Source organism: Leishmania martiniquensis, chromosome 31 (genome assembly GCF_017916325.1).
Source record: "Leishmania martiniquensis isolate LSCM1 chromosome 31, whole genome shotgun sequence".
Classification (NCBI taxonomy): Eukaryota; Euglenozoa; class Kinetoplastea; order Trypanosomatida; family Trypanosomatidae; genus Leishmania; species Leishmania martiniquensis.
Genome location: NC_090166.1, coordinates 596,084 through 610,502, shown reverse-complemented (window position 1 = coordinate 610,502; position 14,419 = coordinate 596,084). Strand labels below are relative to the sequence as shown.

The 14,419-nt window shown below is 60.4% G+C and overlaps 2 protein-coding genes across 2 annotated transcripts; both read left to right on the top strand.

Moving 5' to 3' along the window:
• Nucleotides 1–99: 99 nt before the first annotated feature.
• On the top strand, nt 100–921 carry LSCM1_01434 (uncharacterized protein; the record flags this gene model as incomplete). The annotated part of the gene is made up of 1 exon (XM_067319045.1): nt 100–921. One exon carries the CDS (start codon nt 100–102, stop codon nt 919–921), a length of 822 nt encoding a protein of 273 aa, XP_067176324.1.
• A 5,245-nt stretch (nt 922–6,166) lies between these two features.
• Nucleotides 6,167–13,879, top strand: LSCM1_01433 (uncharacterized protein; the record flags this gene model as incomplete). The annotated part of the gene is made up of 1 exon (XM_067319044.1): nt 6,167–13,879. One exon carries the CDS (start codon nt 6,167–6,169, stop codon nt 13,877–13,879), a length of 7,713 nt encoding a protein of 2,570 aa, XP_067176323.1.
• Nucleotides 13,880–14,419: the final 540 nt, after the last annotated feature.

The window sequence follows — 14,419 nt, the reverse complement described above, 5'->3', positions numbered from 1 at the left end:
GGCCCTTTCGCGACGGCATCGACGACGACCTCGAGCAACACGGTGCCGGGATCAAATCCTGGAGTGGCGCCTGACTGGACAGAGGTGTTCAACCTCAAAATGGCCAGCGAGAGGGCGAAGGACATCATCATGCACAAGACAGACCTCAAGTGTTTTCACCAATACTCTGCAAAGAGCACTGCTGTGGCAGCGGCGGCGGCACCTAGGCAGAGGAGTGGCGGAGACACCGCCGCGCTCGTACTGAAGGTGTTGCCTCTCTCCGCGGTTGGAAAGCTTAGCCGCAGCTCTCTGTTTGACGTGCAGGAAGATGAGGACGCTGCAGAGGCCAGCGGCTCTCGCAGCGCCATGGGGGGCTGCCGCGACTGTGGAGAGTGGGACGACGACAAGGTGAACCCGTCGTCGTCGCAGCTGCCGACCAGCGGCGGCGACAGTGAGCAGACCGGAGCAACGCAACGGACATCGGATGAAGTCAGCGACGATCACAGTGAGGCTTGCTCGCACACCAGGAGCTCTGAGAATGGTGACAATGCCAACGGCCAGCAGAAGCAGCGCAAGAACAAGGCCATGCCTTCACTCGTGCTGGTGGAAGTGGCTAGCCTGCCCCCTAAACTGGCTGCACAGGTACCGCATGGTGCCGCCATCATCGCGCTGCCACGACACACACTGAAGGCTCTTAACATCAAGGTCGCCCCCGCGTCGGTAGCTTCGAGTATCGATCCTGCGTCTTACTGCCTCTCAGAGGCGCAGGCGGCCCTGCCCGCATCCGGAGGAGCGCCAGCACCCGACAGTGAGGTGCGCATGGATTTGCAGGCGCTGACAGGAGCAGCTGGCGACTGGCCGACTCGTCCTTCTGCATCGACCGCACGAGAAACAGGTGGTGATCTGCCAGCGCAGGGCCACGCGGACAACCCCGATAGCTAGCTCTTCTGCAGCTTTTTGGCTGCCACTGGAAACAAGACAGCCTCCAGCAGCAGCCTGTCCCCGCTGAACCGTGGAAAGTGAGACCTCTCTTGAAGTTGGGAGGGTGACCGTATTGGGGATTCGTTGGCGCTTGTGTCGCTGGATAGGCAGCACAGATCGCAGCCCTCACGAAGCGCATGAATGGAAAAGGCGTGCGGCTTCAAGCCGAACAAGGGCAGCGGGCGCAGCACCACCACCTGCGTCACGGCTGGCTCTTTCCCGGAACCGATGCTGCAGAGCTTGGTCAAGGTCTCCTTCCTTCTGCATGGGTCGAGGAGAACGCGGTGCCATTGCCGTCGCCTCACTACCTCCCCCTCCCCCACTGCAACAACAGCGGCGACTGCAGCATCTATTTCTGCTGCCACATCAGGTCCAGCGCGGCTTCCCCATCGGCAGCCACCCGGCCCCTACGGGCACCACCCCTGATGATGACGCCAAAGGCTGTACTTTTCAGCAGGGGCTTGCGCCTCGGAGTAGCGTCTCTGAGCGACGCAACGGCACAGCAACCCTTTGGGCTGTGACTAGGAGTGCGAGTGGTTTCAGTACCTCACCAGGCAACAAGAGCCTCCACCTAATCCCTCCTCTGACACCCGCACATCCGGCGCAGGAGGCCCCGCCGCCTCCCACGTCCTCATGAGCACAAGCCGCAGCGACCACGACAGCCACGCTGGTCCTACTGCAGGCCGGGTCTCGATGGTACTCGACCGAAGAGACGTGGTAGCCCTTTTCGTTGATTTTTATTGGGGGAAGGGGGACGTGCACGTTTGAAGATGCCCGCGTGTATTGGTGCTGCGCTTCTTTCTGCTGCTGCTTCGTCGTTGTCGAGCTTTGTGCACAACGAATACTATATATATATATATATTTCTCTTATCGCTGCAGCACACCGCCAGCGCACGACGGATGGGGACACAGAGGCACACACAGACGCACACGCAGAGAGAGGGAGAAAAGGCGGACATGAAAAGAAAAAATGTGATCTGCGCGTGCGCGTGCGTTGAAATCGCCTCGCTATTATTCTCTTACTCTCTAGCTCTAAAAGACATGTGCTTGTGTGAGTGCCTGTGGGCAGGTGGGAGGACTCACGGTCCGCATCGCTGTGCGACGTTTTTTTTTTTGCTTTGCGTGCTGGGCAGAGGGAAGAGGCTCCCTCTGTAGTCGAGTGGGCGACATCTTCGCTCAGGTCCTTTTTCAGGCGCGCGTGTGTGAACCCTTTTTGTTTGCTTCTTCTTCACCCCGACTCAAGAAAACACGGATGGACTCGCACAGAGAGAGAGGAGCGATCTCGAAGAGGCTTTCTTTGGCTTGTCCGTAGTTTCTGTCACTGATTGGCCCTGGGTGTATCCACAATCTCACTTCACGAGCGCCCATATAGCTTTTCTTTTTTCTTTCGCTTTTCCTTTTCGCTCGCAGAAAGAATTTTTGTAGACGCCGGATGTGCCCCTCCCCTGTCGTGCTGCTCGTGTTATGAAGGTGGGAAGAAGAGAAGAGGGGGGGGCGGATGGATGGGTGGGTGAAAGCAAAATGATGCTGGGAGTGTAACAGATGTAGCGCGAGCCGTACACACACGCACACACGCTTAACAAAAAAAAGAGGTGAGCGGATCGATGCGCGCCTTTGCGCGGAAGGCAACACCGGCGGAGTCGGATAAGACGCGCTCAGCGAGGGAAAAGCACAACGGGCGAGCTACCGAATAACGCAGGAGACCAAGGCTCTCTTTTTGCCGCGATCGTGTGCGGGAGCGGAAGTGGCAGGTGGAGGGGCGGCGGTGAGAGAAAAAAGGGGTTGGGGATGGGCTATGGGGGTACAGGGAAGTATTTCAGCGCATTTGTGGGTTTAAAATGCGCCCTCTCCCCGTCTCAGTTGCGTGTCGCTCTCACTCGCTGTACTGCGCTTCTCACTTCACGTTGATTGAGGACCTTTCAACGTGGGCTTTTCCTCGCGTGCCGGTGTGCCTCTGAGTGACTGCGTGGGGCATGACACATTTGTTGGTGACAGAGTTGTGCAGGTGCTCGGCCTCATTTTCTTTCTTTGTATTCCATTTTGGGCCGTTTTAATTTTTCGTGTATATAGGCTCGCTGGCTTGCTTAATTTTTTTCTTTTTGCAGGCTGTCATGGCTGGCGAGCATAGTCGAGCATGCGCAATATCGGCCATGAAGAGGGAAGCGGTGACGTCGTCAGAAGGGGAGTAAGGGGGACCGTTTCTGCCTCTTCTTCAGAGGACTGTGCGTGGGCTCTTCACTAATGGTTATCGGCTTTTCTTTTTCTCTTTTCGTCTTGCGTCGGCCCGGTGGTGGTGGTGGTGGCGCTCCATATCCCATTTTACCCACCGTTTTGTTTCCGTCCATTCGCGCTACACAATTTTTCTTGGTTGGCTGTGCTTTCCTCTCCTCTTCTCTCTCTCTTCATCCCTCTTTTTTTCGTTCTGCTTTTTTATTTTTGTCTGTGTGAGTGTGTGTGTGTGTGTGAGAGGGGGGGAGGCAAGGCTCGCTCTGTCCTTCAGCTCCTCTTTCGTGTGTCTTCAGCAGCATCACATGTGCTGTCGAGGCGAGTGCAGAATGTACACGCACCTCTTTATTCCCCACAGACCTCAGTGCCAATATATATATATATAAAGATCCAGCGGATCAAGTGGAAAAAACACTCATAAGCTGGAGTCTCATACCGCGTGCGTCGTCAACGCTCGCCTTCAACGGAGAGAGGTACACGCTCGAGCTCCCTTCGTAGCCAGGCGGAGGGTGCACTGCGGAGCGCAATGGCTGTGGGCGCGTCCTTCTGTCCCTGGCGCCCCACCTGAGGGACCCTCCTTGAGCGGAAAGGCCCTTTCGCCACACGCGAGCCCAACACGGTGGCTGCATGCACTCACAGCGATCTCCGACGATAGCGACCGGGCGTTTGCGCTGCTGCTTTCACATAATGTACCTGAGCCACTTCACTCATCTCTTCTTTCTCTCTCTCTCTCTCGCACTGAACATGCCCGACGAACACCTGCCGCGCTGCCTTCTTCCTCACACAACACCCTCCTGCAACGAAAGGACCTCAGTGCGGGACAGCGGCAGATAAACTTGTCGCACGGGTCACGCTTGACGCACTTCCTCCCTCCCTCTTTTTCTTCTGAATATCGTATGCTGAAAGGCTCCCGTGCTCTTGAGTGTGTCCCACCCCCTTTTTCTTTTTTGCGTGTGCGCGGGTTCCGTACGGAAGGCTCTTTCCTCTCTACAAAAGACCATCAGAAGAAAGGGAAAAAAATAACAGCTACAACGAAACTCGTCGTCCTTTTCGAGGCGGCACTCCTGACTGCGGTGCGTTGAGCAGACACCCACACAGGGAGTCACTGGCGTTGGGAGCAATCGATTCAAAAAGGCTGAGTTACGCGTCCTGAGCCGAGACGAGCTGCTTCGGGCTGCGGCTGCACAACCGGTGTGACGTGTGCAGCTCTGTGGGTCTCTCTTAACCCTCTTCTTCTTTTTTCTTTGGTGCTATTCGACTCTCGCAACGTTTTCTGTATTTTGCAGTGCGAATAAACAGAAAAGTGCAGAGTGCCCGAGTTGGTGACGTCGAGTGTCGCAGCACTTAGTCGGGCTCTGTGCATTCGCCCCCTCCCCTCCCCTCCCCCCTTCCTGCGCTCGTGTAGGTGCGCGCTTTCGAGCGCCTATTAGTGAAGCGCTTGCCTTGCTGTCCTACAGCTCTGCTGCGTCACGACAGCGCTGATAGCCTTCGCTTTCCCCCCTCCCCCAAAAGCAGGTGAGCAACGAGAGTGCAGCGTTTCACATCCGCTTGCGTTTGTTGCCGTCCATCCTTTGATGCTCGACGCTTCGCTACCAACGTGCTGCCCCCCCTCCCTCTCTCCCCTGTCTCTTTTATTGTATGATCGGCTTTGCCTCTTTCGGTGAGCGCGTCTTGTGTCCTTTCCACCACAGTGTCCGCTGAACAGGGAGACGGGCGAGGAAACGTGCCACACCGACGCCCTTTTCCACACTCCTCATTTTTTTATTTCAGTATTTTGGCTGGCGCAGTCATTTTTTCTTCTTTTCTTCGCCGTCTCTTTCCGCTCCCTTTCACCGTCACTGGTCGTTGTTGTTTGGTGTCTCGCTGCTTATCCACCCCCCTCTTTCGCCTTTTTCGCTTTGCCGCTCGCGGGATTTCTGCCAATCGCTACGCTTTCCTCCCCCTTTTGTTGTGGTCGTGGTGGCTGTGAGCCACCCATTTTCTGCTGTGGGCTGCCGGTAGTCTTGTCGCTGCTGCCCCCGCTCACCGCCCATCACTCTCTCTCGTCGTCGTCGTCATCTCTCTCTATACAGAGAACCTTCGCCACCTGAGAGGCCGTAGCAGAAAGAGCAAGAGAGCGTTCGTGCGTGCGTGCTGCCGCCATACGCACTACGCGCAGTTATATCCGCACTGGAAGCGAAGGCACCTTCTTTAAGCATCACACGCACAGGCGCACACTCGCCAAAGGCGTTCGCTCACTACCGCCCTCCCCCTTCCCCTTCCTCAACAAACAAAATAAAGCGAGGCGAGTGCGCTCTGGTGGCTTTAGCAGTTGTGTCAACTTGTGTGTGTGTTGCGGAGAGAGAAAAGGGTGGGCAGAGGAGTTTTCTCTGCGTCCTTCTGGTCAGTGCCGCGAGCACCCGTCCCCAGCGCATGCGCAGGAGCGCGTTGCCATTCTGTGCGAGTTCCTTTTAACAGGGGTAAGGGCGTTGCGGCTCATTGCATAACTAGACACTGCGAGGGCGGGTCCGCCTTCCGTCTCCCTTTTTTTCTGCGTCAGTGTGGAGCAGTGAGAGGGAAGCAGAGGCGGTGCGTCATCTCCTCTCCCATCCGCCTTATTTCGCCATTAATTGAATGTTTGCTCCCTTTCCAGTGGACCTTTCGATTTCTTTTTGTGTCTCTCACCCTCACTTCCCCCCTCTCTCTCCGTTCGTTGTCGAGGCTCCCGCCGTCTTCAGTTGTCCGCCCTCGTCTTCCTCATTTGTTTGACTTTTCTCTTTGTGTTGTTGCTGCTTTTTCTCCTCCATTCGCGCCCCCCTCTGCTGCCGCCACCAGGCCCCAGCGGGCGAACGCGCGTCCTCGGCACCCTCTTCCAAAGCGTGCCTTCTTCTTCCCCCCGTCTTGTCTCGCTTTCGCGCATACGTGTGCGTTTCTTTCGGCATCAGGCCCTTCTGCCTCTTCACCTGACCACACATATTGAGTGCGCGGGGGGGGTCGCCTAATGAGCTCGAACACGGAGGCCAAGAATTCGGATGCCGGCAGTGCCACTGCCGGCACCTCTGCAGCTTCGTCGCCTGGAGTGACAGGAGACCATGAACCAGGAAGTCGGCTCACCTTGTTCTCCCCGCTTCACACAGACGCCACAGCGTCGTCTGCGACGCCCTCTCCCTCGGTAGAAAACACAAGCGACACCGCTCAAGCCGAGCCAGTGTCTCTTGCTGGACGTAAACGGCGACTCAGTTTCAAGAACAAGCAGCGTCAAGGCGCTGCCGCTGCCGGCGGCGCGAGCTTCGAGGTTAGAGGTATGCACAGCCTCCCGGTGCACTCCCCCATGAGCACCGCGCCGTTGTCTTCGCCCCTGACGGTCGATCTCTCTCCCTTTCGCGATCGTCCCCTCCAGCAGCCGCTGCTGACGAAATCCACGGCAGCAGCATCCGTGCCTCTCACCAGGTGTGCCGCTACGGGTCCTGAGTCTCCTCACGGAGTTGATGGCGCTGGTGCAATGCACGCACCGAATCAGGCGCCAACCACGGTCACCCGCTCCGAGGCACACAAGGCGGCGGTGACAGCGGAGGAGGGCCCGAAGGTACCTGACCCGCTCGTTTTGGGCGTCGGCCCATCGGCTCCCTGCTCCGCAATCACGCAGATAGGCTCACCACACGAGCCCTCTGCTGGCCCTGCATCTGCATCGCAGCCGCAGAGTCAGCCGAATGCGCCCTCGCCGGGCCCCACCCGCAAGGCAGGAGCAGCACCTCCACTGCGCTCGGCTTGGCCACCGGAGTGGCACACGACGGCCAGCTCCGCATCTGCCGATACCGCAGCAGACAAAAGCGCCGTTGGCACGACACCGCACATCCTGAGACTCGCGAAATCCATTGGCACCGATAGCGCCTGGGCTGCCCCAATGCCGTTCGACCGGCGAGCAATGCCGGAGGAGCCGCCCACACTGTCGCCTGTCTTGTCTCCCTCCACCAGCTCCTCCAAGGTGAGCTTCAAGGATCGGCAGCGGACCGCCGCCGCAGTGCGGAAGCCCATCGCGGGTATAGGCGGTGCTGCTCTCGCAAGCATCCCTCCTCGCGTAGTTCTTACGAGCTCCATCACCCCTGCCCCGTCAGAGACCAGTGTGACCACGGCATCTTCCTTGCCCGCAACTGCTACTGCGCCGCTCACACCGCACAGCACAGCGGCTGCTTCGCCGGCGGGAGGCGACCTCGGCGCGACGCCGTCTGCAATGCAGGCACGGAGCCCATCTCCTAGTTGCATCCTCCCTAGCACGTCGTCACAGCCACCGACAAGTGATCGAGCGGCGCCGGCGGAGCCCACGGCTCTGGTGTGTGCGGACAGCAGCCAAAAGAAAAGCACTAAGGGTGCCGGTGAGCCGCTAGCGACCCGGCTCCTTCCACCTGTGCCGCTCGCCAAGCTCGCGCCTACCGTGGCTCCAAGGCCGGCATCGCCACTGCTCGCCGCTAACCCTCCTACGCCGCACTCTCACCCGAGGAGAGGCGCGCAGTCTGTGCCGTCAGCAGCAGCGACGGAGAAACCGCAGTTTCGCTTCTTCGCCCACGGCTGGGAGGCAGCGAGCGAAGGTGGCTGGGGCTCAGGTGCCAGGGAGAGCGGGATGGTTGTGGAGGCAAGCAGGCCTCGTAACGGGAGCTGCAGCGCCGACACCACCTCCGCCAGCCTCACCGACGCGGACGGGGGCAACAGGATTCATGCGAGGAATGATGAGGAGAATCTGCTGGCCTGCACGGAGAAGGAGGTGTTCTGGCACGTCTGCAACCCCATCGGGTCGGCGTCGAAAGAGCGTAAGATGACGAGCCCGCCGCTTTTGCGCAGCACACGCTGTAGCTTGGCGGCCTCACGGGAAGGTGTCAGTGCTGGAGCAGCGACTTCTGCAGACCGCTCTGAAACGGTGCATGGGGGACAGGATTCGTCGCAGACAAAGTCGAGCATGCTCGCCGGCGAGCCGCAAACGACTGTGGCTACCGCCGCCTGCCCTCCACAGCCTCCTCGGTCCTGCATGCGAGCGCACTCAGAGAGCGCAGAAACAGCCCCGCAGTCCACTGGGATTCGAGTGGCGTCGCGACGTGCTCCTCCGGAGGTGCCGCAGCGGTCGTCGCCGACTGAATTGCGACTGTCGAACATCAAATTCGAGCAGCCGTCCTGCAGTGACGCGGCGTCTTCTACTGGCACCTTACCGGCCGGTACTCGCGAGCAGCGCACGCTGCCCTCCAGCAGCATGACAAGTGCGTGGAGGCAGTATGAGCGAACGCACACCTCGCAGCGAGACACATGTGCGACACGCTTCCCTGCCTCAAAGCACTCCTCACTAGCACCTGTTGTTGGCCCTGATAGCACCGCCTCCGTCAGTAATGCTCAGGTGAGCCGCGCCGCGAACTCACGCCGACGGCATCGCGACAAAATGTTAGCGCCGGAGGGTACGATGGCTGTCACTCCGCGCACCTCATGCGCGGGAGCCTTGGAAAGCAGCGGCGTCTTCCCTCCCTCGTCGATGGGATTTCATCAGCGCAGTCGCACGGTCGATGACGTTGCACTGATGTCGGCCGCGTGTGGGCGCCATGGCGGCGAGACGCCGAGTTCTGTCACGCCGGAACTGATGCCTCCGTCCCCAGGGTCCACAGTGGCGCGGCAGTCGACTTTCCGCGCGCACTTTCCTTCTTTGCCCCTTCAAACCGCGGCGGCGGCGACATTCTCTGCTCTCACTGCTTCATCTGACATGTGCAGCAGCCGAGATGGGCCGCCTATTCCGCTCTGCTCCACTCAAACCGTCACACTTCTGCCAGCCGAGACGTCAGGCGACTCGTCGGCCACGGGGTCCACTGAGCAGAGCATGAATGCCGGCGGCGTTTCGGTCTTTTCCTCCGGTGTCTCTCCGCTGCCCGCACGGCATCAGCGCACAAGCAGTCGTGCCAGCTCGCTAACCAAAATATCGGTTGCGATGACCTCCGTGCTGATCCCACCCGCGCCGTCAGGCGAGGACCTCTCCGCGGCAGCGCCAGCGTTCAACCTCGACACGCCCATCGACTGTCGCTCTATTGACGATTTGAGTACGTACACAATGCGGCGGCGGCTAAGCGTCGCGGACAGTGGCGCCAACCCTCTCACAGGCAGTGGCCTCGTTGCCGTCACGGCAAATCTCGACGATGCCGAGGACTCCGACGGAGACTTTCCTCAGCGCACCGTCAACAGCCATTACGGCGGCGACAGCATGATGAGTACGACGACGGCAGAGCTTCGGAAGCTGCGGCGACGCAGCAATTACTCCAGCCTCCACTACGGCACGATGACGGGTTATCACCACAAGCGCAGCACGCAGCGCCGGGGGAGCGAGGCAGCCTCGCATCATGGCTGGCGCCGCGGCGGCGGCGGCGGTGGTCGGCGACGGCGGCGGCGCACAGACGCAGAGAGTGACAGCAAAGAGAAGGAGTCGACAGTGCTCTTTTCACAGACAGATGCTTCCGTGAACGATGATGCAGGAAACAGGTCCGGCAAGGCAGACATCGATGACGACGACGATGATACACTATGGGAGCAGAAAGGCAGCGATGAGTATGGCGCTTCGAACGAGGAGCACGACTTCCTTGGAGAGACCACGGCAAAGCAGTTGCGTCGCTGCCGCGGAAGTCGGGCCAAAGCTGACGCGGTTGCGGCCGCCACCGCGGCCGAAGACGAAGAGGGAGATGCTGCACAGCGCCGCACGGTGGGCATGTGGGCATCGGTCGAGCACGTCTTCCTGCCTCGGTACGAGCTCGTGCCAGACGCGGCGTCGCCCATGCCGCTTACCCTCCCTGCGTCGCCGAACAGCAACACGAACGCCAGCAGCAGCACCTTGAAGAGCGACTGTGACGGAAGGCACCGCCACTGCTCCCTGTCTTGTGGTGCTCTCGACAAGAAGAGAAAGGCGACGCCGAGCACGACGCCTTGCAGCGACCCGCAGCCACGCTACGCCTCGCCTACCGTCGACTTCAGCTCGACACCCGTACGCGCCGGCTCGCCGTACGTGGGGGCTGCCAACAGCAGCCTCATGATACCGACGCTGCTGACTCCAAAAAACAGTTTCTCTATGTGCGCCAGCGGCAACACCGTTGGCGCGCGGCCGAGTGGCCTTGTGGTGCTGCCGGATGCCCACTGCAGCGCCGACGCGAAAGCATCTTCGTCGCTGTCGTGCAGTCAGTTCCGCCGCACACCGGCGCAAGCCTCCGGCACGACGCGCCTCGAACCAGAGGACTTTACCTTCGGAACTGTGGCCAGTGCGTACAACGTGGATCCGGCAGATGAGGAGGGGTACCCGCAGGGCTCGAGCGATGCAAAGGTGGCGGCGCGGCTCGTCTTCGACGCCGCTGCGGGCGTTATGCTAATGGACCCGGAGGACGAAGTTGGCCGGTACGAGCGGCACGCGCATATGTTGCCAGACGACCAAGTGAGTTTCACGGCGAGGCATGAGCACAAAGAAGATGAACCGAAGGCGAAGAGCGGCTACGACGCAGGCGACGATGAAGCTAACGATGGTGCGTGCCGCTGCGATGCAGCCTTCATTGCAAAAGATTTTAAAGGACCAGATTGTAGCCGATACGATGCGAATGACCTTTACGACCACTGCAGTCGTTGCCATCGGCGTCCAGCCGCCTTTCTGTGCTTGCACTGTCTCTCTGCCGTATGCCCGTCGCACGTTCGCCGTCACCACATGCAGAACCCTGGCCAGTGTACGCTATTTCTTAACCTGCTGGATATCATGAACAGCTTCGACCGCATTTTTTGGTGCGAGAGGTGCCAGCAGTTCACGTGGAAGCATACCGAAGTGTACGACGCGTTGGTCGACCAAATTGCTTTTACCCGGGGCACGTATCTGAAGCAACCCGCACGTGATATCCACTGCGTGGGGTACGAGGTGCGGCTAAAGGATCTGACGGCATCCACTCTGGAGCGCCGCGCTCCAGCGCCAGTGGGCAGCACTGCGACCCACGCTTGTGCAAACTTCACCCACACCATGCCACCCGCCGCACCCCTCGACCGGGAGCTCTCTGGCTTATCGCTCCCCCTCGCAGCGCAGCTTGTCGCCTCGCCGCCGGCCACGGAGGGGTTCGTGGCGTCCGAAGCGTCGGCTGCGCCTGCGAGTAAGCTGCAGCCGATTCCAAGCGCGTCGGCGCTGTCAACGGGTGACGCGCAGTTGTTGATGGGGGCAGATGTCGGTATCTTCGGTCTCTCCCCCGAATCGCCGTCGAGCCGCAGCGCGCAGGCGCGGCTGCGCCCGAACCCTTTTTTTGGCAGCTCCCCGTCGCAACTTCCGGTGCGCTCGCCAATGCAGCAGTTCCTCAGTCGTGACCTGCTCGAACTTTCTCTCGGCAACACAGTCACTGTGGGGGAGCCGGTCACAAAGCTGTGCGCGCTTGGTGCTAGTGTGCAAGGGTGGCGTACGACGCAAGAAGATGCCGAGGCGGTGTTCCTGGTCGACATCCCGGCCATTACCGAGGAAGTGGTGAACCGGAAGGAGCTGCGGGCAGTCGCGGCTGCCGCGTCAAGGAAGGCGCAGGAGGCTTTGGACGGTGGAAATGGCGCCCACCGCGACTCGTCGTCAACCGCCTACGACAACTGCAATTGCAGCACGTCACGCACCTCCGAAAATCCACCGCATTTCGAGTCGACACTGCGCGCGAGCGACCGCGGGGCACACGGGGGGAGGCCCGCCGCGACCGAGGAGGACGCAGCTGCCGCTGCCTTCGAGGCGGCAAAGGAGGAGGTGGAGACGACTCCGAGGGAGACGATACCGATGGCAGTATTCTGCATGTTTGACGGGCACGGAGGCGATGCGGTGGCGAAGTTGGCGGCCCGCCACTTCGAGGCACATTTGCGGCGCGCGATCGAGGGAACTCGCCCCGATGACGTGCGTGCGCGCGCGCTCCTGTTCTTTCTCAAGGCGGAGACGGACTCCGCCGCCGCTACAGGTGCGTCAGCACCATGGCTGCCTCCATCCGTGACGGCGGTCCCGACACGTGACGGCACCTTCAGCTACGTCGCTCACGGAGCTGCGTTCATGAATACCCCTGCAAGCCCCGCCACAGCGGCTACGGGTGCTGCTCCAAGCTCGCCAGCGTCCCTCGATGCTGCGTCCGCACGTATGCCGCTTTCTCACCTCTCTTCCCCCTTCCAAAGGGCATCTGGCGTTGCAAACATGTTGGCATCAGGCGACTGTTTTGCTGTGAAGCTCTCAGATACGCACGGTGACGAAGCTGCTTTGCTTCCCAAGTCCACAGGCACCCCGCCCACGCTGGCTGGTGAGCTGCGTGGCGCTTCTGCCACTGGGTCTCTCTCCGTTCTTGTTCCCATCACACACGAATCGCTGCGCCTACATGTCGCCGGTGGCGCTCTGGGGATCGCAGGTGCAAGCGTGAGGGGGGCGCCTCTTGCCTCCGAGAGCGCCAGTGCAGCTGTGGGCAGCAAGTTCTGGCACTCGCCCCACACACGGGCGGACGGCTTCTTGACTGCCCACAGTCACGTCAGCAACTCACATTTCTCAGATCGAAACCGCAGGTCGGGGGCAACGTTGGATGCGTGGGAGGCCGTGGAGGAGCCGTTGCCGGAGATGATCTCCGTTGCCGCAGGCGTGGCATCTCCCCGTACCGGAGCGCTGAAGTCAAGGTCGGTTGCTTCGGCAGAGGACCTGCGGCGGGGGAGCTGCTTTAGCGTTAGCCCAAGCCTGGCCGCGGGCAGCGTTGCCGTTTGCCCGTCCCCAGCGGCGGTGGTGTCGATCCCGGAGATGGAGATGCTCCGCCAGTACTTCGCCAGCATCATGGAGGATGCACTGATTTCTCTCGACGACTACCTACGCTCGACGCCGGAGGGTGTGCGCGGGGATTATAACTGCGTAGGCTGCACCGCTTGCGTCGTGGGCATCACCGCCAACTTTGTGCTCTGTGCGAACATCGGAGACAGCGGTGCGGCGTTCTATACAAAGGACCGTATGCAAGTGATCAGCGTGAAGCACCGCGTTTCGGACGAGGAGGAGCAGACCCGCATCCGCGCCGCTGGCTACGCCGTCGTCAACGACCGCATTGAGGGCATGTCTGCCGTGCCGCGCGCTCTGGGCGACTTCGACTTCAAGCAGTGCGGCGGCCGCGGACCGAAGGAGCAGGCTGTCTCTGCTGTGCCAGACGTCACCATCATGCCCGTGCCAAACGACACGGATCGATGGGGGATCGTGCTTGCTTGCGATGGCGTGTGGGACACGGCCACGCTGCACCAGGTGCACGTTGCGCTCACGAACACCGTCAACGACCTTGCCGTGTCTGGTTCGGCGATGGATGCGGTGCTGCGTGGTGCCGAGCTCTATCAGCACCACCTGCGAGGTCCAGTTGCCGCCATAGGGGACTCACCGCAGGGCTCACCTCCGGGCTCACCACCAGGCGCAGGCCGTAGCCTGCATAACAACAGATCATCTGCAAGCGACCAGAAGGCCCCGTCACCCGTCAAGCGTGATAGCTTCGCCTCGAAGGCTGGCACAGAAGACTCGATTATCAGCAGCTACGAGGACGATGACGAGGGTGCGGTTCCGCGACTGTCCCAAGTGGATGCAATACTGCTGACGGCCGCTGCCGGTGTGTTTGCGCAGTGTGTGGCGCCAGAGGATAACGATGAGGGCATTGGTCTGGACAACTGCAGCCTCATTATCGTCGAGCGGCGAAACGTGCAGGAATGACAAGGACACTCCACACCTCGGAAGCGGACGGTTGATTTTTTTTTACTTGTGGGGGAGCGTGGCAACGAGTGACCATGCGCATGTGTGCGTACTATCGCATCGCAGTGGTTGGGCGGTGTCGCTCGTTATGCGACGGAGCCGTTTCCTCTACGCTCTGCCACCTGTATGCTCTGCAGGAGGGCGGTGGTGGCGGTGCCTTTTTCCATGGCGCCTTCGCCTGCACCTCTCTCTCCCCCTCTCTCTTCCTCTTTTTTTTCTTCTTCAGCGGCATTCGGCGTTTGTGTTCCGGCCGTCTCGTATTTCGTCTCTTTATCCTGCGAACGTGGGGGACACCGCCGAATGCAGTGCGTCTTGTGGAGGGGTGCGCGTGTGCCTGGTGGCGGATGGCGGCGCATGCCCGTGTAGCGGCGGTGGCGGAGGCCTTCGCCAGCTCTTTTTCTTTCGAAGTGTGACAGCTGATCAAAGTTGCTGATGTGATGTACGAGAGAAGAGCTTCAGAGACGTCGATGTGGATGCGACACGAGGCAAAAAAAAAGAGGC